This window comes from Lathamus discolor, chromosome 3, assembly GCF_037157495.1.
Source record: "Lathamus discolor isolate bLatDis1 chromosome 3, bLatDis1.hap1, whole genome shotgun sequence".
In the NCBI taxonomy this organism is placed as follows: domain Eukaryota; kingdom Metazoa; phylum Chordata; class Aves; order Psittaciformes; family Psittacidae; genus Lathamus; species Lathamus discolor.
In genome coordinates this window covers 46,274,622-46,297,936 of record NC_088886.1, presented here as the reverse complement: position 1 = coordinate 46,297,936, position 23,315 = coordinate 46,274,622, and the positions used below count along the sequence as shown (strand labels likewise).

Here is a 23,315-nt window from a genome sequence, read left to right as displayed (position 1 = left end):
ACAAAGATACCTCCTCCAGAATTGTCTCCATCGGAGCCTAATTGAAAGGGAAGTAGTTTAAAATCAAATTAAATGTGCTGCTCGGTGTGCACATGCAATATCTAAGAGTTTCAGGACTCCTTAGATAGGTGAAGAATAATTCAAGTACGCTTACAGACCCAGACCTCGCAGAGACTACAGACAAGCCTTCTGCTGCCTCTGCTGAACCTTGTTACAATAGGGAGCGAAAGATGAGAATGTGTTGGGCAGGAGAAGGGGTGGAATAAAGTGGAAATATTTGGGGATTTCATGAGAATGTGAACTGGGGGAGTTACAGAGGAAATTTAGGCATTGAAGTTTTATGCTTAAATATCCTGCCTGCGTTTTCACTGTGCACATCCAGGACACACTTACATGTTGGACAATTGTCAAAAGGACACCAAGCCATACCATCACCTGAAAGAGGCCACAGTAGGTATCCCGGGATAAGTGAAAACAGAATAAATCTGACAGATGCCCTACATTTATGGATTAAAACAGAAATGTCCCTGACAAGCTCTGAGCCCAAGCCAGTTGCACTGTGCTGCTACATGCCAACAATGAGGCAACCAAGGCATGAAATGCAACATCTGTCCCAGACCTTTTCAGTCTTGATCCAGCTGAGGATCTCGCAGTCCTGGCCATTTGGCAGACCAGACCATAACAGATGAATCCAAGCCTGGGTATGGATCCTCCTGTAGGAGCACTTCCACCAGCGGGAGAACTGATGGGTGAAAAAGGATTTCCAGAAACACTTATCTGCATGATAACTCATTGTCGCTGGGAGCCAAAGGCAGCGATTGTTCCCCTGCCATCAGCTGTCTGGTTCTATTCTTCTGTGTTAAAACAAGAGAGCAAAAGGCCGCAAGACCTGCTGCCACTCTGAACTTCACCCACAGGCCCATGGAGCTAGACTTGGAGACAGCTTTCATGACGAAAAGGGTTCTTGAGGTAACAAAGCCATACTGGGATCAGTGAAGACTGATAATTAAAAGCCATGTCAGATCATCCCCAAATCAAAAATACAGTCGCAGTATGTGCTTTGGGAAAGAGCAGAAAGGGACACAATTTAATTTTCTTTAAGTCAGCACATAAAATCAATGACTAATGTCTGAAACACAGCAGCCTCCGTGGTGCCCACTGAGATTTCTCTGGAGAAGAGGGAGAGAAATGTATTCAAGGCATAACACAAGTAGCACGAGTTAAGCTTTTCTAATCCTCTCTCTCCCTATCCCCAGGTTTCACTCCAGTGTCACTCACAAAGCTGTGTTTTTTCTAATGTCTGCATCTGACACATTTTCAAAGCCCAAAAGTGAACAACACTCAAAATTCAGTGAGAGCCGCTTGAGAACCGCTTTCCAATATTTATGTGAACAACCTCGGAGCTTTGAAAACATCTCAAAGCCCCCGCATCCCACAGAGGCCCTCCATTATACCCATGAGCTTTGGGTTTGGCCCAGAGCACAGGAAAAGCCTGAACTTGTGAAACAGAGGTTAGTCAGATTTGACTAAACATCTGGTCATCATCAGCGTGGAGAGCAGCACTCTGAGATGGGCGTTTATGATATTGGCCCCAAACAACTGCCATTTTTTACAAGATAGAGAATGCAAGTTTGCTGTATACAAGGCTGTTTATTGGCTCCCGTTATTGTTTCCATCGGCTTCCTTTCCAACATCCAGTCACAGAAGAAGCACTAATCGCATCCAGCAGACACCTCCCCAGATACCCGCCGTGTACTTCACTCTGTCAGCAGCAGCTGCACTGCAGTCTGCCCCACAGAGTCAGCTCCACCATGGGCCCGGGGCAATCCCACCGTGCATCCTCACTGCTCCTGGGTCTGTCCGGGCTGTTTGCAGCACATTCAGATCAGCTCAGTGGGATTAGAAGAGATGTGCGGCTCCAAGTGCAACGATAATGCTTACAGAGTCTGCAATTATACAGAAAATGTAGGCCAGCAGTTGCAAATTTGACTCTGTTTGGCAGCAGGGACTCCCTAGCACCTTCTGAAACCCATCCACTCTCGTCAGAGGTGCCTTCTTTGAGGCAGCCAAGCTGGGAAAGCGTTGGCCAGAGATGTGTGAATTAGTCAGTAACTCTGTGAGTAACAGGAAGGGAGGTATAAGGACCCAGACTGCTGCCTCGTCACACCGGCTGTGGAGCTCTGCAGAAAATGTTAAGAGCATTATTCACCCTGCCACTCACTAGGGAAATACACTTTCACTGCAAGGCACTGCGGGATGGTGCCTGTCTCTCCTCTGCAGTGTCTGTATAACACCTACACTGGAGACCCTTCCAATACCTCCATGGGACAAGTGAGGAATGTGAGCTATACTGAGACTAGGTCACCACAAATGCCCAGAGCACGTAGGAAGAAGTGAGCTCCACAACTTCTTTGGTGAAACAGAGAGGATTATTTAATGAAACTGTGTGGGGCAACATCTCCCAAAACCCAGCTGTTCTTGAGACAGCAAACCTGCCAATGGCCAGTGCGTACATACAGTGCTATTCACTATCACGGTCTTCAGGCAAGCTCAACCCACCTCAGCACTGTTCCAGAGGAGAGACCCCCATGTGATGCTGGCTGGGCTGGGGATCCTCAGCCATGAAGAGGTCTGTTGATACCACCAGAGCCCTCCATGAGACCTCGCTGAGGTAACTGCATGGTGCAGGTCCTACTACTCTATACAGACTGCAAGCCGACCATACCCAAACCTTGCAGATGGAGATGCATATAGGCTTACCTGTGTCTCTGAAGAGCCTTGCTGTGCACATCAGGGTCCTTCGCACACTACACCGAGCTTGGAAGGATTCAGAGATTACATACTTGAGGATGCACTTTACTGAAGGAAGGTCACAATTCCAGATTGTTTCTCTGTGTTCAAACAATCAGGTTAATAAATCAAAATAAGCTCTCACAAGATTCATGCTCAAGAAGGATTAAAAACATCAAGGGTTATGCCAGAAATAGTAGGCTGAGATACAGGGTTTGACCCCTCTTTTGCTAAACACACAGAAAACATCTGTGCAGTCAAGCAAAACTATGTAGCAAATTGGATCAAGATGGTTGTGACCTTCTTTGTGGGCTCCCCAGATCTTTTTTCAGATGAAAAATAAGCAAATTAATATGCAAGACTTCCAAAGCTGTGATGTGCCTCAATTTACAGGAAGGCTTTTATACCTCTAGCTGAACAGTGCACAGATTGCTTTCTTTAGAAGAGCACAAGACAAAGAATAGGAGCATTTCCACAGCACAGCGTGAACCTCGCCATTGTCTGTAGGTTAGATTCAATGCGCAAGTGCAATAAAAATGATGTCGTGCTGACAAGTTAGTGTTTTATTCAACAATATCCTAAGAATAATTCAGTAGGGATGATAAAATAGCAAGTTTATGCCTGTTCAGCACTAGATAATAAAATTTCAATATTCAGCCGTCACTTAGTAATATCACCAGCAAATGAGAGAGCCCTGTTACATGAGGAACTTTATAAACATATAACAGGAGACCCAGTTGTTGCCAAGAGAAGTCACACGAACAAAAGCACACTGGAAATTGACTAATTTAGGCATCTTCTCCAAAGGTTCTGTCGCCATTGCATTTACTCACCTAGGTTCCTGTTATTCCAGGTGGATATTTCCAGCTCTTCGGTCAAACCAAGAGCTTTGGAGTAAGTTCCTGCATATCCCATAACTCTTATTTGGAAGTAATGACCATCAAATCCTCTGAATGTGGGCTAAGAGAAAGAGTATTTGTTTACCTTGCACAAGCGTTGACCTTCTGCTTAACCCAGAGGAGAGTTTAATAGGCACAACCATACCTCATTTAGCATTTCCATCACTCACTCTCAGCTGTTTGCCTTCACGGATGGCCCATTCCAGCTTTGCTGCTTGAGCACGATCCCAGTGGAGCATGTTGCTGCAGGCAGCCTTCCCAAGGAGCTCCTCCACCCGTGAGGAGGAGCCGCTGGCTGCTGCTGACAGCAGAGGCTTTTGAAAGACGATGGGGCTAAATTCAGTTGTTGTTGCTGAGGTTGTGCTGCTGAGATCTTATCACTCTGGGAAGCACACATGGAAAAGATTTAAGCAATTACAGACAGAGAAAGCAGAACAGAACATTAGATCTAAACCTACACCCATCAGAAAGGCCGGCAATGCATTGCCTCTTGATAAGTACTGAACCTGCAGTAATGTCCTTTGCATGTGAGGACATTGTCCCTATAGAGGAGGACATGTCCCTGTAGAGGGGGGGTGGCCTGTCTGCCAGCTAAACTAGCAAAGGACATGGGCAGGACAGAAGGTGTGGTTTTAGGCTATCACTGGAAACTCCTAATGCGAGTGATTATTTATACAACGGACATCCTCCTGAGAACAGCAGTACTCCGGACCCGCCTTTCTTTTGGTACGGTGATGACACAGGCTAAGCCACTTTGAAACTGTGTGAGGTACTCCCATGTTTTAACTGGAACGCTATCGTAACTTTTTATTTCTTGGCTTCTATTACTCAGTCAGGAGCATTTCTTACAGCACTGGGCCACCTTCCAGGCATAACATCTACCAAAGGCCCCGAGTATGTCCTAGTTTTTCTCAGAACACAGCACAGGGCAAAGTAACTACAATTACAGCACGTGCAGAAGAGAAACAGCAGCAGAGAGGCCCAATAGTAATGAAAACCAAACTGAAAAAAGAGCTAACCAAATCTGCCTAATCTATGGCCCCAGGAGAAAATCGTCGTGAACAACAAACAAAACCAGTATACAGTAATGCTTTGCAGAACCAGCATTGCAACACAACTCTGCAAGGCAACACGTGAGCAGGGGCAGCCCCAGTATTCCCAAAACCCAGCGCTGCTAGATCAGCATCCTTCTGCAACCAACAGGTAGGAGGCGGGAGATGAGCACCCCTAGCCTGCACACCAAAGGGGCACCCATGGGTGGACATGGACCTGGGTACCAGAACACCCAGAGGAAGAAGCGAGCCTCCTGCAGTTGTATAACTTCTAAAAACAACAATATGTTGGATGACTGACTTAAACCCACCAGAAACAAGCACAACAAAGACACATTAGGATCTACCTCCCTACTATCCAAATCACTGTACAGTACACAACTCTAACAAGCACTTCCTGACTACAGGAAGGGTAAAAAATCTAAGTGCTGCTAAAACTTAATTGTCAAGCACAATCAATGCTTCCGCCAAAGTAGGACCATTCAGTCCCCAGGATCTTCCAGCAGCCTTTGGTAATAAGCACCTTAAAAGGCAGGAGAAAGATAGGAACAGTTTCATGAACACCTGTAAACACAAAAGGAGCATGGAGAAAAAAACCACAACATTCATGAGTTATTTCTGATCCCACCACTGACATCTCTCTGAGTAATCCTGTGACCTAGAAGTACTAAGATTCAACAAGAAGTGCCTTAACTGTAGTCTAGCTGCCTGTAATTGACATGGAAGAAAGATGCACTAAATAGCTTGTCATTCATCCAGGCAAGAAGGACTTCTTCACTGTCATCCAAAACTCCCTTTTCTTCCCCTTCCTACACATGTCAAAACTTCCATTCCACCCATCACTGATCAGCATTCATGAAGCTATTCTCAGCCCCCAGTATCCCTATTAAAGGTGACATTGCACCTCACTACCCCTCAAACAAAGAGAAATTGTAAGGATTGCAACAGGGAGTTGTGATATGGTATAAGAAAGCAGAGAAACCAGCCTAAGTACCCAAGATCCTGCAGTCTCTATTTATGCCATATATCTGCATTCATCCTCTTCCTAACTGTTCTCATCCTTCTTCCAAATGATAATGGGGACTTTTTTCATACATCAGACATAGGGTTTAGACCCCTGGATGCCTATTCAGGTGTAAAGTCTTGGTGTACTGTTGCATTTATGTTAAGCCAGCTCATAACCACTCAACAATAGACAGTGAATTGGCTATTGTTCAAAGAAATCACTTATCAAGGCCATGCCCAATAAAAACAAACTGTTAGGGCAAAGTTTTGAAGTGTATGAAAAGAGAATTAAGGAAGGAGGGTGTTGTTGCAGCCAATGTGTAAGATTAAGAGATGAGAGATCTGTTTTTTATTAAAAGGACTCTCACTGTGCTGTTGGGCAAAATCCTTTTATTTTCATTTCCTTCGGAATAAAATGGGAATAATATTATTTTCCTACCCAGTGGAGAGGTTTAAATCATTTTGGCCCTATGGCTCACAATGCCCAACCTATCTATGAAGCCCACCACAAAATCATGTTGGCCTTACTGCTCACAATGCCCACCACATCTATGAAGCATGACTTAAAAGACAAAACACAACTCTACCGACCATGTCTGATCGGCTGAATTTTTAAACTCAAATTAACTTTCATCCAGCTTCCAAACCCCAAGCTGACTGCACGCCATTAGGCTAGGAATAAGCATGAGCAATTACACTCTGCAGGGTAATTTTCTGGAGAGCTGGAAGCCCCAGGGGAGAGGCTGGGGAGGAGAGCACCTCTTCAACCGTGACCGCATGGCTGCGCCTATGACAATCTCATCAATTCCGTGCCTCAACGCAAGGTCCCAGGGGTGGCTGGAGCCCAGGGCACGCTCTGCACCCCTGCCAGCTCCTGCTCTGCGCACCCTGCATTTCAAGGCATTAAATCGCATTTATGCAGCTGAGACCTCCATCGTCCCGCAGAGATAACCGAGTCTTAACCTGCTGCCTCTCTGGAACAAGCGGGTGCATTGCATCCTTTGCAGCAAGATGAGCGGCTTTGCAGTCTCGGTGCCGAATGAACTAGGGTTTCTGAAGAAAGGCTGAGTCCAAGTCCGAGCGGTGTGAGCCGCAGATGTGCAGGACCTGGGAACAGCTGGGCTGGGAGGATGGGACTGCTCTGCTGACGCCTTGCTGGTCTGAGGGCGATCACATCCAGGGCTTCATTTCCCACATTTCTGGGGAAATTACCGCGCTGCCTCCTACATGCTTCGCAAAAGGACACAGTCGTGCTGCCTCCGGAGCCTGTCCTGCGCTCAGCTCTGACATGGCGCAGCTGGAACTGCTACCCACTGCTGTGAGAAATTGCTTTCAGTCATTAAAGGGGGGGGGGGGAAAAATCACTCCAATCTTGGCAAAGCCTCATAGGAAATTTTCAGTTTCTCCCACGCATCCTCTGCATCAGCAGGGTTATTACTATTATTATCATTACAATTTAACATTGCAGACAAACAGCTTTTAGAACATAAGGGTGACTGCTTTGGCTTTTAAAAATCGGCCAAGATGTTGTCAATGTTAAAAGAGGCTGCTGCATGCCCATAACATCTCCTTTCCCATTACCATCAGCAACACCATGCAATCCCCTATAAAGTAGAAACACATGCTGGAGCATTAATGAAAATAGATGGATAGGCTGAGGTTGCCAATGTGCGTTTCTGTGTGCAGATCAAACAAGACAGAACACAAAGGAGAAACACACAGAACAAACGCTCTCAAATAATCACCCTCCAAGTAGTAACTGCACCACGACAGATTCCCGTGCGGACAAATCCTACCAAGGAAAAGCAACTGACATATCCAGACAGGTATCCAGGATGCACCGTGGGTCAGCTGCTTGTCCTCACCCACCTCTCAGAGGCCCAAGATCCGTATGGCGGATGTGGATGGAGGACATCTCCATTCAGCATTTGCCTTGCAACGCTTCCCAAGTATTTTCGTTGTCAATACACTTTCCTTCACAAACAACTTAAAACCAGGTTCTGATGATGGTCTGAGGTTTGTCATTGGTCCTACTATAAAAGCATAGAAGAACGCAGAACACTCAGGAGACCATCAAATCTCACAGCTACACTGGAATCAAGAAAAGCTCAAATTAAGCCTGGAAAATTCCCATCCTGGTCTGTTTTTGCTAAGTTGCATACTACCCAACTGCAGCAAACTGCACAGCAGTGCTGCAGGGGCTCCGGGACTTGGGCAGCCCCCACATTCCCAACACCCTGTTCCCTCTTCCCCAGGGAGCAAGGCTCTGGAATCACTACCTGGCTGGCTCACCACAGATGGCGTGAGTCACTGTGGGGAATAGAAGTAGTCCAGACACTTCCAAACACTCTGAGACACCCCCTCATGAATCAAACAGCTGAAAATAAAACCCAGCAGCCGGATAAGTGGAGCAAGGGCTGTGAATCTGGGAGACATTACAGGAAAGAGCCTTATGGGTCCTCCTGCCTTCCTCTCCTCCCTTTTTTGTTTGACTAAAAGCAGAAGGGGTTTTTGGGGCATGGCTTTCCACATCTCTAGTGAGCTTAAGTAACCCAGCTTGTGCAAGTGGCTGTGACAGGGCTGTCTGGTATTGCAGGGGGCCACCGGGCTGACGTCAGCCCATGACTTGGCAGCTTTCATCCTGAAACCTGAATCCCGGCAACTCTCGGCTCCCAGCTACCATGCATGATTCTTCTCGGGTCACCCCGGCTGCCGCTGCTGGGTTTGCTTATGCTGCACTCCCCAGGCTGGATTCAGTGGGGATGAGCTGTGCCAGGAGGACATGTGGACAATGAGGAGGAGAAGAAGCCGTTCCTGGCATGTGCTGTGCCCAGCCGGGCCTGGTACACGGGTAGGGGCCATATTCAGCCCCCAGTATGTCCAGAAGGAGCATGTAAGGCCATTAAGGACCCCCACGTCAAGTACTCACCTTACTGGTGCCAGCAAATTACAGACTGAATATGATCTATTTGAATAAGAGGCACCTTGATAAGAGGCATTGATCATCTGGGGAGGCACAGGGACTGCGTAACCCATGCCAACACGGTACAAGATAGAGCTTGCCCACGGCTCAGTTACACGTCAAGCAGTGCAAGGGACTGAAAGCCCTGGGTACAGATGAAGGCAGGCAAAGGCAGCACACTGACACAGGAAGAAATGAAATGCTGGAGAGGCATTTGGCCTGTCATCACTTAAAACTTGCAAACACAACAGCGGTTAGTACCACAGTTAAACAATGAAACTGGGGGGAAAAAAGAAGTCGTCTCCGCTAAGAACAATTGCTGAATCAATACAGCTGCAAAAAGTAAAACTTTGGCTTTTCCCTAATAGAAAATTCTTGGCTTCCCATGGCACCTATCTTGTCTCGACTGTGTTAGCACCTTGTGCCATGTGCTACAGACTGAGGTGGCTCAGCAGCTCAAGCAGGCTGTCAGAGAGCTGCAGCTAAAGGTGGCCAAAACTTCAAGTCTGTGAGAAGTCTAAACCTCTTGAAATCTGGTTTCGCTCTGATTTGCAACAAAAACTAACATTTGCAAGATTTCTCGTCACACAGAATGACTTTCCCGTCTAAAAGGAGTATCTGGTAAACATTAGCATGAGGCATTTCCGAAACCAGCTATTCCCTCCTCAAAGCCCAGTAGCTCTGAATTAAATCAAGATGAAAAACCACAGTGAAATTGTCAGGGAACCTCTGCTCCCATCCTACCCCTTTCCCTGGCCCCCCAGCTCACACGGACAGGCTGAAACCTTCACAGCCTGCCTTAGGCCGTGGTTGTAGGGCTGGGGATCTGGGCTGCAGGGCAGGGAGCCAGTGCTGCCTGCAGTGCGAAACCACCGAAGCTGCAGGTGAAACCAGCTGGGGGCCAAACCACCCCTGCGAAGGCCAGTGGGAACCCAGCGGGACCCTAAGCGGAGCCCAGGCATCGGGATTCAGCATCCCATCCGCTGAGACACTTCTGGTGGTGCCAGAACCAATCCGATGAGTCGCTTTCCAACAACTCAACTCACTTCGGGAAAGTGTATCTATGGTCTTAAGCAATGGCTGGACTAGCATGAGGCCAGCACAACAACCACCATACCCAATGGGTAAGGAAGTGCCTGGGAAGTGGGATATCAATGCCTCGAAATGCTACATTTGATGTACAGCACAAGGTTTCACAACACTTCTACTTCATCCCAGTTACTTACACCCATTCCAGCAACCATCACCAGTTTCCCCACAGCTGCGTTCAAAGGAAGGTGCTCTTGGTGCCATTCCTAATACACGTGGTCATGCAGTGAGGATGCTTCCATCTAACATGGCCAAGAAATAAGGGAGGGAGAGGAACACAACCAAGATCCACTTACTTAGATTCACTAGACACAAAACCTCTAGCCTTTGGGATGGCCAAAACATGTTCCCTTTGTACTCACTCTCAGAATTACACTTCCCGCATTGGTCTGGGAGTGTCCTTGAATATAATCAATCTCCTTTGTTTGCTTTAATTGGGACTCCCTGGAGCATTTTAAGCCAATTCTGCAAACAAAAGCAAAACCACAAACCATGTTTCCACTCAACCTTACACCACTGAAGCTTCAGATTCAGAAAGCAACATGGGAACACCACGGTGCAGGTACGCCTCTCCATCACCAGGGAGTGACCAGCCCACGCAGGGGCAGCTGCCTGCACACAGGGCAGCAGGGCAGAGCACACAGCAATGCTCCCTGCGGATGGCTTTGTGCTTCCTGGCTCGGAGCAGGGCTGGAGCAAGCAGCTGGCAGCGGCGCTGCTCAGTGTGGGATCCAGCTGAAGAGGGAAGTCCAACAAGCCAGATAGGCTCATTGCCAACATCTAGGGCAGGCCATAACTGCCATTGTCTCCCAGCCACGCCAACCCTGATAACATGCTCTCCCAGCTCTCGTTTTTGGCAGCAATAAACACAGGGGAAAGATTTCCGTCTGTGGCAGGGTGAAAGACCAGCCCATGGGAACAGGCGGGTGTTTAATGACAGGATCATAGGTGCACATTTTTGGCCTAAGCACCCAATTCAATCATTCCTGTGAGGGCCTTGAGAGTGGTGAGCTCCAGCTAGGGGCTGATGACAGCCCTCCCATGTCTGCAGCCTCTGACCAAGCAGCACACCATCTGTGGACAGGAATGGATAAACTAGGAGATACAAGGGAAGATTAGCCTGATGCTTTGTTTTATATATATAGTACCACTCTAAGCTGCAGTCACCTATCCCATCAGGCAGTAATTCTCAGGCCCTAGAAAAATTGTTCCATATGGGATCATAGAACGGTTTGGATTGAAATGGGCCTTAAAGCTCATCTAGTTCAAGAAAAGTGAGAGGCACTGCAGAGGCTACTGCTTACCCAAAGTTTTTCCCTTACTGGTACTCAAAGGCGCACTGGGATTTAAGACTAAGGTCCCGCCAAGTAGGTCACCCCGCTCCCTTCTCCTGGGAACACCACTACAGTGTTAGGACACTGCCCTTTGCCCCCGGCAGAGGCACGGAGCTGCCTGCCCTCCTGGCCCACACCGCTTGGACCCTTCTGCACATCAGCTGCAAGACCCCATGAACATCATCTGTGGGATAGCCTGGGAGGGAACAGGGAAGGAAAATTGGTGATGCTGGAATACAAAGTTGGGGCCAAGAAGAGATGCTCTTGTAGCAGGGCAGCAGTGGGGACAGCGACTATTGCAAAAGAGGCTTCTCCCCAAGGCAGACCTGGGAGGCAGCAGAGCAAAGGCAGCACTGGCTGATGGGTGCTGCCTGCAGCACTGGCTGGGTGTTTCCCTGCCACGCAGGCACCAAGGGTGACTCAGGGCTGCGTGGAGCTCTGCAGAGACCTTTGCCCCCCCCAGCCCAGTGGGAGTGCTCACTGCCACCATGTGAAGAAAGAACAAAGGTGGCCCAGGCGCAGGGCAAAGAGTCAGAGCTCCAAATACACCCCTTCCTATCGCAGATGCCAGAGTGCAAAGAGATGATGCAGGACCTGCACTTGCTCCCATCCCCACACCCACCAGGCATGATCTCAGGTACCAGCATGTCACAGCCAGCAGCACAAGGGGAGAAGTGACACAGTGGCACAAAGGCTGTGATGCCTCGGGTGCCTTCTTCTCCCTCCGCCTCTCCTGCCACTCCCAAGGGAGCAGCAATGAGTAAAACCTAAGGCAAGAGGCGGAGGAGGCGCTTTCTCCAGTTCTCCAGGCACTTTCCACCTCTTATTCTACACCAAGAATCCCAGCTGTGTCAACAGGAGGGGGTTACTTCAGAGCAAGGGACATATTCCCACCTCCAGTCGGTTGTCAGGGTCTGTCTCATCCCATCTTCCATTTTTGGAAAGCGAGAATCAATCCTACCAGCTATGACAGCTGAAAGCCCCAGCGTCTCCTGCCTGCCCCATGCCTACTCAGGCCCGCTCCCTACAAGGTTGCTTCTGATGGTGAGATGGAACTTGAGATGATCCCAATTAAAGCAGCGAGGCTGTCAGAGTTTCAGCCTCACAAGTGAGATGAGAAAACTAATGGTGACACCGAGTATCTGCAGGAGCAAATTTACAAACCTAATCACCTCCCAGCATAGCCAGGCTGCCAGTGCCTGAAGGAGGGTGATAGGGGAGAAGAAAGCTTTCAGGGCTCTTAAAGAATATTAATTCACACTAATAAGAATCAGATCTGTCCTCACCTGTAATCAGCAGCAGAACTGAGATCCTGAGCTGGAATATTAATGCAGGTGCTCCACAGGAGATGGAAACCTCTCAAAACCTCTCTCAAATTATGAGAATTAAGCATTAGGAGAGCAGCACAGCACCCTGCAGTGCAGCTGTGCATCAGGAGGAGTCTGCCGGCAGAGGAGGATGAGAAACTCAGTGGAAGTATCACTGCCTCCTGGCAGTGCCCAGGACCATGGACCTGTACCGGCTGCTTCCCAACACACCGATTTTAACCTGCAGGCACCCTCCTAAACTTGGGCGTGATCCCCGTTTCTTCTGTGAAATGCAGGGCAGCTGAATTTTTAGTCCAGGTTGGCGGGTGCATCCTCTGTGCTTAACGAAAGCTGGTAGATGGAAACAGGAGATAAATCGCTTACTGAGACTGCTGCTGTATTTTGTTATTGTGTACGAATGCCATTACGTTTTGAGGGCAGAGGAAAACCTCTGACACTTCTTTTCAACTGGGTACTAAGGATTGGAGGTGTTCAGCTTGAGATATGGTACTGAAAATGAGCAGCTCTTCCTGAAAATGGAGCTGATGGGGAACACCTGACACCGAAAAGGGAACAGATCCAGTACATCACTTGCTGCTGAAGCATAGGCTGCAGGCACACCTGATTGTGGCAGAAGAGGAGCCTGACTAAGAGCTATCACCCTGAGGAATACACTGCAGGAGTATATCAGGCAGGTCTTTTAAAAGGCATTTTGTTCTCTTGCGTTAGCTTTCCTGTGTGGTTGACCACAGGGGTTACAAAGCAGCAGGGCACCTCTGCAGCACTGAGTCACGGTAGAGATGAACCAGCCCCACAATTAGGTAAAACCCACAGCCATATAGGCACTTTGCTGGAATGGAAGTGCATCATAGGCCAGGTTTCTTACCAAGACCCAAATGGGACACTTGCATCATTCCCATACGTCCTAACCTATCCCCAGGAAGCGCCTTCTGCTGAGTCCCTCTCCCATGTTCCCTGAGCCCACAAGCAAGCAGCGCCCTGAGGCAGGGATGTGCTTTCTGCACTTACTATCAGGGCTGAAAAGACTGAAGGTAAAAGGAGTTTTCAACTCCCTAAGAACAAAAGAAAGGTCCTGGTGAGCCTTGCATGAAAACACTAAGGAGGAGGACAAACCCCTGTTAGCACACGCAGGTTGGCAGCTCTGAGCCCCCGGCCCTGACACATGCACACTCCCACTCCACTCCCTCCTGCCCGCACTGCCCGGTCAGACTGACATGACCAGTATTTGGTGTTTTACTCGGGGCTCTCTGGCAAAGCCCCGCAGCAGGACCTCCGGAAAGGCTGGGCCTGTCTGCGGGAGATGCCGCAGGAATGGGCAGGGAGATCCTGGCATGCAAGAGGGCAGTGGCCTTCCTCCAACCCCAACAGTGTCTGTGGGCGAGTGGGGATGGAGAGTCCTCCCTGTCCTGGAACATCTTTCCATTACTCCTGTGCTGAGAGGTGAACCATTAACCCACATGGCCTGGCAGGGGGAAAGGAGAGAAGGATGTGCCAGAGGGTGCCACGGGGACACCCCCCTCTGCCTCTCTTTCACAGCCCAGACCTCTTGGCTTCACTTTGGTTTCAGCTGAGATTTCCTATTCTTCATTATTAGAGATTTCTTATTCCCTGACTATTCTTCGTTATTAAAGAAAAGCAAAGCCTAAGGGCCTTTGAGCTTTGTAATTTGCTCTGCAAGCAAGGCACAGAGTGTCTGCAGCCATGACCCCAGAGTGCTCTGCATCTCCTTCTGCTCTGCCCCACCAAAACATAGGTCCCTCTTCCCACCCTGCTCCATTGCACAATGGACCATTGCCTTCACAAAGGGGAATGGGATTAATTTATGACAACCCAAGGGCAACCCTGGGGGCTTGACTATTGATGAAAAGGGAATACTCTAATTTTTTAACCTTTGAGATTAAATTATCCACAGTTAAAACTAATTATTTGCTTTTTTTTCAGTTATTGAATGATCTGCTGTATAATTTTTTAGCAAAACGTCTTTGTAACAGGCATGTAGGTATTGTGCCTTATTTTTCTCTGCACTCAGCAGATACACAGTAACAAAGGCATATAAAATTGCAGAGCATCCATGTCTGAGGCTGCCATTAAAACAGTAAAGTACGGTAAGGAACAATTCTATTTTTCCCTATCACTTAGACAACAGGTCTTCCCAAATTAACTAGCTTGCTGGCAGACAAAAATGAATAAAAGAGAGAACAATTTGCTTTCTTTGTTGCTAATATCTCTATTTTTTTCCCCTTACATATCAGGTTATTTTAACATTCACGAAAGTGAGGATTAAAATCCTCAATTACTGGAAGGCAGGAGAGACAGAAGAGGCTTATAGGCAGCTCAGATGCACTGGACCACAGCTGAGCCTGGAGACCTGATGCTGCAGAAGGACAGACCCTGGTAGGGGGACCCCTGGGCAGGGTAGGCTGCAGGCAGCTGCCCACCTCCCAGCTGACACAGTGCTACCTGCAAGAACATCATCGCCCGGCATGATCCGGGGAGGGGAGGATGACCTGGAGCGGTTCCTCCAGTCGGCAATGAGGAGCGGGAGGCAAAAAGTGGGGTGATGCCGGCAGGCTGCCGAAGACCCTGGGCTCAGATCGCAGCCGCAGCCTGCCCGCAGTCCCCATGCTTCCGTCCGCTGCTGCTCCTGGGGGTGAAGCCCGGGGCCCGCAGTCCCCACTGGCACCGCGCCCGCGGGTGAATCGATGCCGTTTGCGGGCACCAGGAGGAGCTGGTGCGTCAGGGACGGGCGGCCATGGGCGCTCGCACCCCGGCCCTCAATCCCCCTCCCTCACCCGCACCCTGGCCCTGCAGCCACCGGCCCTGCAGCCCCGGGAACAGATCCAGTGCATCCCAGGCCGCTACAGCCAGGCTAGGCGAAAAGTAGAGAAACAGAGACATGGATCCTTAAAATAAGGGGAAAGAAAGAGGAAAAAGGAAAAAGGAAAAAGGAAAAAGGAAAAAGGAAAAAGGAAAAAGGAAAAAGGAAAAAGGAAAAAGGAAAAAGGAAAAAGGAAAAAGGAAAAAGGAAAAAGGAAAAAGGAAAAAGGAAAAAGGAAAAAGGAAAAAGGAAAAAGGAAAAAGGAAAAAGGAAAAAGGAAAAAGGAAAAAGGAAAAAGGAAAAAGGAAAAAGGAAAAAGGAAAAAGGAAAAAGGAAAAAGGAAAAAGGAAAAAGGAAAAAGGAAAAAGGAAAAAGGAAAAAGGGAAGAGAAGAGGAGGAGAGGAGGAGGAGAGCAGGAGAAGAGGAGGAGAAGAGGAGAAGAGGAGAGGAGGAGAAGAGGAGGAGAGAGAGGAGGAGAGGAGGAGGAGAGGAGGAGAGGAGGAGAGGAGGAGAGGAGGAGAGGAGGAGAGGAGGAGAGGAGGAGAGGAGGAGAGGAGGAGAGGAGGAGAGGAGGAGAGGAGGAGAAGAGAGAACAACCAAAATGAGGAAAAAATGAGGAGGGGATCTGCACACTCCGGAAATGCCAAGAGGTAAGGGGATGGGGCACCTGGCTGGACTCCAAGCAGAGCAGAGCAGCAACAGAGGAAAATTTACACTACTGTTTACAGCACATACTGGATGGATGGAGGGACCCCTCAGTCAGTGACCCCACACCCTTTCCATGCAATTTACGGCAACAGAGACCCAGTGTCTTGGCTGTGCTGTGTGGAGGTGGCAGGAGCACACCATGGGGCAGCCCAAGGAGGAGCGGGAGCTGCTGCACATTCTTTGGCTCACAGAGAGCATTTCTGGTTTGTGTTCCCATCACAAACACAGCGTTTCTGATACATGTGACACTTTTAACTCCACCAAGCAGCTGTGAAGCTTTGCCCTACGTACGGAGCACAGCAGCCACACAGATGAAGAATAGCCTGCCCGAGCTGAGAGAATAGGAACTCACCCCACAGACCTGCCAGTGTAACTCTGGGAAGCTCGGCTGTGCTCACTGCACCACCTCAGGGTTTACCCAGGCATTCACGAAAGCTGAACTTGGCCCAAAACCCAGGAAAGAAGAGCGCATTCAGCACTTGCTTCCCCGAAAGAATCAAGTTTGCCAATTTCTCCTTAGCTGGAGAGGCCAAGCCTGCGGCATCACTACCGATGCCAGCAGCTGCCTGCCAAGGTCAGGGCTGCCTGGGTGCCCGCCAGCACCCTGCCGGGCACAAGGAGTGGGCTGCACTGGGGAGCACTCCCGCTCCTCCCGATCTCCTCGGGAATACCGCTGTGCTGCTTCAGAGGAGACAAAGGACCATTCCTGTAGCCAGGGGCTAAAACAGCAAAAGCAACAGCAGCTGCCTCTGGGTTGTGGTGACTCCAGAACAAGCTCTCCAGCTTCACATGGCTGGCTGCAAATGGCTCCCACTCTCAGCATGCTTCCTGCTCCTGCAAAGAGAGACTTCCCTACTCCATCACCCAGACTGTGCAACTGGCCTAGGAGAAAAGCTTTTCCATTTGGCCTGGGATTGTTCACCATTGTCGCTTGTGAGGACAGCCACAGCAACATAGAATCATAGAATAGTTAGGGTTGGAAAGGACCTGAAGATCGTCTAGTTCCACCACCCCTGCCATGGGCATCTCTGCTACCTCCAGGGAATAGGGTCACCCAACAGCACAGCTTTCAGGAGACCCAGGGTCATGCTCTTGCTCCCGGACATATACAAGTTAATACCCATAAAAGTGTGCAGAACTCCTGCTGCTGCGGCTCATCATACCCTGCCTCCCCTTGGGCCACTAGAAGCCATTGCCTGTCAAACTTGAGTTAGGAACAAAGGAGAGGCAAAGAGAAAGAACTCTCCAATAAATTCACACTTTCATGTAAAGCAGAATTCAGATATTGAAGGAGAAAATACTTCTTTGTTGTGCTGCTTGGAAGGTAAGTATGAGCAGATTTGGCTTTTCTTTTTATATTTTCATTCCTCTGTCATGCCTTTCCCACCTCTTTCCCTTTGAGATTTACTTAATCCCACTTGAGAAAAGGAAGTGCTGATCAAGATGGGAGCTATTTCAGCATCTGTTGCTGAAACATGACTTCACTCCTTGTATCCTTTTTACTCTCCAGCGTTCAGCCAAGACTCTTAGCTTCTCTTGTCTTCTGTTAATTAAAACAGAACTAGGATTGCCTGCTGCTAACTCACACCGGTCTAACAGAGCCCAGCCTGCTGCTGGGTTTATTTTGGTAAGTGTCATGAACAGGTAGCCACAGGTCTTTCTGGAGCCCAGACTGTGCTCTGTGAGGGTTTGCTTTTTGTGTGCACTGTGCTAACTGGGGGAAAAGCTCTCTCAAGGACTTCTTTTTCTTCAAAAATATTTTAAAAGAACATTCTTATGTTTCACATTTTGCATAAAATTTACAACATTCTTTTAAATAATCATGAACAGAGGAATTGAGAAGGAACACAGGGAAAATCGATGCAACCACTCTGACAACACAACTACCTTGGTTCCAATATGTCAGAGAGGGATGACGAGCTCCCCCCTAGGGCATCCAGCTGCTTGGGCAGCTTAGGCAAACTGCACTGTCTAACCCCATCAGAAGATGTCACTGGCTACATTTAGCATCTTGGAATAGTCATATGGCTTATTCCTACTCATTGCACAAAAATCCTCCAATCTATTCTGCATTAAAAAACCAACCCTTTTTGTAAAGACGGTGTTACTGTTCCTGCTTTGCCTGCAGCCTTTTTAGCATCACTCAGTGGAAAGCAAGCATATACATCAGTGAACCCACTACTGAAATGTAGTCACAGCTTCAGAGGTAAGCTGAGCATCAATGGTCACAGCACAAGCAGGCACAACACACACACACAAGTGCTCCGCTGTCATTTGGAAATGATGAGCCCCATCTGGCACGGTTGTTTTCAGTCATATGAAGAACTCCTCCTCATCATCCTCCGCTCTGCTGTCAGGACTGGTGCGCTGTGCCTGCGAGTGGCAGCTCGACGCTCTTTGCCCTGTGTTTTTATCCCATCTGGCTGCAGCCTGCAGCCGCTGGGTGCAGCCCCGAGAGGGCAGGGTGCTGCCGGCCCCGGGTCGCGGCTGGAGCAAGCTGCTCCGCAGGTCCCGATGGAACCGGCTCAGTGCGCCGCAGCTCGCAGCGCTGCCCACGGCCAGCCCGGTGTCCACGTTGGTCTCGGCTGCCTGCCGGCGCGCACGGCCCTCCGGCAGAGAGGCCTGCAGCTTGCTGCTCCCTTGCCTGCGCAGGGACGTGGCTTCCCACCACGGCCAGGCTGCTGCACCGCCGAGGGAAGAGCAGAAGCGGCTGTGGAGGTCACCGCTGGCGGGATCAGGAGTGAGGGCTTTGCTCTGGTCGGGTTTTGTTCTGCCCTTTGTGGTTCTCACCTCCTGGCTTCGCCGCCCAGGGTTGCCCCGCTTGAGAGGGAGCTGGGCTGTGACAGAGTCCTGCAGGGTTGTGTCACTGCCTGCACTATTATGCCGATGGGAAAGCCCAACGATTGTTTCATGGCGCTTGGAGCTCTCCTGAACCTGTTGAAAGAAGTTTGGAGAGAACTCCATTAATATATCATCCTAGCTCAACCAAGTGCTGAAATCACCTGCAGCATGAATCAAAGCCCCACTAGGGAACAGCATAGGAGTCCTACAAGCCTGGGTGATGGCAGCTGAAACTTAATGTAGATAAAGTGATGCACATGGAGGAAACACAATCTCGGCTTCACATACAAAATGCCAGGCTGCAAGCTGACTGTAACTCAGGGTCTCATTTCTGTTGCAGACAGCACCGTGTTAGCATCAGTTCATGCCTGGCAGCAGTCTGGAAACCAAATGAAACCTCGAGGATTATTCCAGACAAAATGGAGAACATCACTATGCTCAGTGCAGCTCTAGTTCCAAAGCTGGACCATGGTGCCTGTCCCTCACCTGCAGCAGACAACAGAGTGTCATGGATCTGGAAATGCTCAGAAATGGACAACAAGGATAATTGCAAGTACTGTAAAGGAGCAATTGTGTATGATGAGAACTTTAAGCCTGTAGAAATATTAAACAGTAATTAGTGAGCAACTTCAGCAAAAGAGGGAGAGGATGTGGTTTATTTGCTTCTTTATCGAACTAGGTGGCCTGTGTTAACTCCTCACCAATAAAACCAAGACTTCCTGCAGGCTCAGGGGGAATGATAACTCCCTGTGGGTGGCATTCACAAGCAGACCCTTGGACTGGGTTTGCAATAAGGCAGAAAGTGTGCATGGTGTGTGTGTAAATACTTTTCAGGTACTTAGAGTTAAGATTTACAGCATTAACTGAAGAGCTGCAGAATAAAGTGCCATGTGCTAGGCTATCAGCTGCATAGAGCAGGGACAGGAGTTACACATCCCCTGGCTCAAGTAGGCTCCAGCTTCCTTCACCACGAGCACAGTGCAGCACAGCTGCACCCCTCAAGAAAGCTTCCAAGTTTCCTGCCAGTGAATTCATGTATGTCCATAGCTTGAAGACATTGTGTCTATAGCAGGAAGAACCACAGAGTGATTTAGGAAGGAACCTTTGAAGTCCCTGGACCCCGGTCCCCTGCTCCAGCAGGACCAACTTCAAAGAGACATGAAGGTGCTCATGGCCTTGTGCAATCCAAGCGGGTGGCAAAATAGTTTATGAAGTGATACTGAATGAGCAGTATGCAAAAGCAGCCCTGAGGATTAGTGTTCAGAGTAGCATGGCAATAGGCTGTGCAGAATAATTAACTTGATTTGTTATAAATGAGCTCTGGAAGGAAAAAGAAACAACACAGGGTGGGCAAATCATTTCAATACCCAAACTACAAGAAAAAAAATCAACCAGAGATGGGAGGGTTTGTTTGAATGGAAGGAGAACACACTGACCCAAACTGCCCTCCTGCTCACATGCATAATCCCCACTGTGTATCATCTCAGCACAGTCTCTCATCAGTTTTTGCTTATTTGTATTCACAAACCTCAGGACCACACACTTGAACAGACAAGGCAGAGGTTTCCTATGACATTTCTTTGCCACTTTTGCCCAATGATGACTCACTCGAAAGATCACAAACTCTATTGCATGCGATGCTGTGTCAACACTACACTTACAATACATCTGGTTTTGGATGTCAAAAATCTGCTTTCGAAACCATTTAGAACATAATGACTTACAGGAAAAGAAGAGGCTGCTATGTTCATTTAATTCAGGCAGGGAAGGGAAGACGTCAAACTAGCCTGCTCAAAAACGCTTTAATACATTCAATGTCAGACAAGCAGCAATGATGTTAATTTAACAATATGAAAACATTCCAATGATCTGTGCAAAAACCTCCTCTCAGAGCACCACAGACACATACCTGAAGCAGAATTGTGTTTCCTTCATAGTCTCGCGTTTGCCATCTGGTGCTACTGATGGGAACACACGGGTTAGGCAGCAGAGGCACCAGCTGCCCGATTTCTTGCACCTTGAACTGCAACGCTGATGACTCCTTCGGCTCAGTAGTCACCCCGATGGGCAGCTGCTTCAAGCAGAGCTGCACAGCAATAGTGTGGGTTGCATACAACACAAAGACACAGAAGTTACTTTTCTGCACGGTTGCTTCTTTCTGTAGGATCATCTCATAGAGTCTCACTGCATCCTCATAGTTGTCAAAAGTGCAGTAGAGGGTGACACGCAGGATTTCGGGGCCACAGCGCACCCGCCTGATGCCCCACACAGGCATCTGGTCATCCAGGCTATAGAAGTCCTGGTGAGCGAGGGAATAGGGGTAGCTTTGCCCATTAGCAATCTGGGCACAGCGGTAGCGCCAGGGTGGACGCTGGAATTGCTCATGGACCTGGAGAATCCGTTCTTCTCCCAGCCCCTCATGTAGAAAAAGAAGAACAGATATTCCAGGAAAGCCACAGCTTCTCTTACAATATCTCTCATGGTATTTCAGTGGAGTAACCCTCTCAGACACAAGGAAAAGGCGAATGTCCAGGCAGATCCACTCTAAAAGCCGATCCAAAGTTTGCTGCAGAAGCAATGAATGTCCTGAATTGGCGAGGAGATGCACTGTCAGAGAGTCTGCTCTGTCGTCCATCGCAAAGGTTCCTGACAAAAGAGGGTGCCTTCCCTCTCCTCTGCTGTTGGGGCCTCAGTAATATGAGGTTTGTACTGTAAAACTTCAACAGAATGAATTCAATCTCCTACTGTCTTTGCAATAACCCAATGAAATACGCAGGTATGCAGTTAATGTACATGAGGAGGCAGGCAAAGAGTGACGAGGCATTATGTGACCATTTCCAGGTCATCCACATCACAGCACAGCTCGGCTGAAGGCTCATCTTCCGACTCCAAAACTTGAACTCTGGTCACTGTGTACATGCGGTTGACATGTCCAGAAACACCCGTGTCCTACTGCTCCTGCCCTCCACAGGGCACCAGAGATTAAGAGCTCTGAAACACAAAAGCAGTAACTCTCCAAGACGAGTTGATGCTGTAAGAGCACTTGCCTGTCAGCAGTGGAAACGGACGCTCCAGATACAGGCAAATCCCACCAGTGCGCACCTCAGTGCAATCCCCCCCCTTTCAAAGGCGATGTGGCACGGAGTTTGAAGAGCTCAGCATATTTTCTGGTAGTCAGGGGGCTGGCCGCAGCTCACTGTGAAAAGCTTGTGATCTTTGTGAGGCACACCCTTCTGGGGCACGCAGATAAGCTATTCTTTAAAAACGAGGAAGGAAAACAGGCTAACCAAAGAAAAAAGGGCCGTGTGAACACAACAGATAACAATAAGGGCAGATACGAATCAGCTTTAGGAAAGAAGAGCTTTGGGAAAAAGCTCTGCTCCTAGTTACGCGTTTCACAACACGGGTAGCTCGCTGACCAGCTGCAAAGCTGGTCCTGCGTTGTAATATATAGCCCATAAAAGCTGGGTACCAGCCTCCCTCCTTTCAGTGCCCTGGTTTTGCCTCTTTTTCCTCCTCCTTCTCCAAGATACTCATGTAACCAGCACCCTTAAGCAAACTCTAAGGCTTTTTTCCTTGTTCCTTGGGTTTACAGATTGGTACTTAGTTTAGCTTATTGTGCAGACTACAATATAGGAATGCTGAAAATACACCTCTTTCCAGGCCTCTTCAAGCGCCTAGACAATAAATCACACTGTCCCTTCACCTCCTTATTTTGCCAGCCCAAGAGCAATACATACAAGTCAAGCCAACCCCCATTTTCTATACTGAATTAACCCCACTGCAGCCAGTATTTAGGGCCTGTGACGATGCATCCAGCTCCATCTAATTAAGAGCAACACATCTCTCTGACATACCAATCTCTCTGTCAAACAGCCAGGCACACAAAAGCAGTGGCTCACCATGCAGAAAGCCCAGCTTTAATAAGAGCCTTTTACTCAAAACTCTGAACTATATATATTCTTAAATACAACGCTAGCTTTATATTCAACTTTCCAAGCAAAATCTCCAAGATTTAAAGGTAAAAGTAGCAGTGTCCTGGTTTCCTTTGTGTAGCTCACTCTCTCTATTGGAAATAAACATTCATGTTTTAAAACTGGACTGATGAACACCAATGCACAATAAAAATAATAAAAAATTATTACTAATATTAAAAGGCTGACTAGAAAATGAGTAAAAACCCCTAATTTGCACTCACAGAGGCAAACCCATCTGCTAACTACTGCCAAGCATGTAACAGCAACAGCTGGGAGGGAGACAAAAAATCCAGCCTTTGGACAATTGCAGGAAGAGAGCAAAGAGAAGAGTGCAAGTGCTCAAAACATTAACGCATGAACTCTGAACAGCACAATTTTACTGAAACATGGAGAAGGAAACGATTCATCAACTCTTTGCTATAGGGCATGGGCAAGCCGTCATCTGCCTTTCCTGCGTGCAAGGAAAAGGGAAATTTTGCTTGTGCAAGGAAACACTGAAACTAAGAAAGTTC

At 48.5% G+C, this 23,315-nt stretch overlaps 1 protein-coding gene across 7 annotated transcripts; it reads right to left on the bottom strand.

The window, feature by feature from the left end:
- Positions 1 to 1,639: 1,639 nt before the first annotated feature.
- FAM124B (family with sequence similarity 124 member B) lies at positions 1,640 to 22,021 on the bottom strand. 7 transcript variants are annotated; one of them, XR_010611586.1, is made up of 5 exons: positions 20,736 to 22,021; positions 18,165 to 18,919; positions 3,624 to 4,071; positions 2,761 to 2,891; positions 1,640 to 1,946 (listed from the first exon to the last, which is right to left on the bottom strand). XR_010611586.1 is itself a non-coding variant. In XM_065675008.1 (2 exons), exons 1-2 carry the CDS (start codon positions 21,459 to 21,461, stop codon positions 18,299 to 18,301), a joined length of 1,347 nt encoding a protein of 448 aa, XP_065531080.1. In that variant the 5' UTR covers positions 21,462 to 22,021; the 3' UTR covers positions 17,230 to 18,298. The 7 variants fall into 7 exon arrangements, 1 of the variants encoding a protein (XP_065531080.1); XR_010611585.1 differs by having other exon boundaries at positions 2,761 to 3,750; positions 3,835 to 4,071; XR_010611587.1 differs by having other exon boundaries at positions 3,835 to 4,071.
- Between the last annotated feature and the right edge of the window lie 1,294 nt (positions 22,022 to 23,315).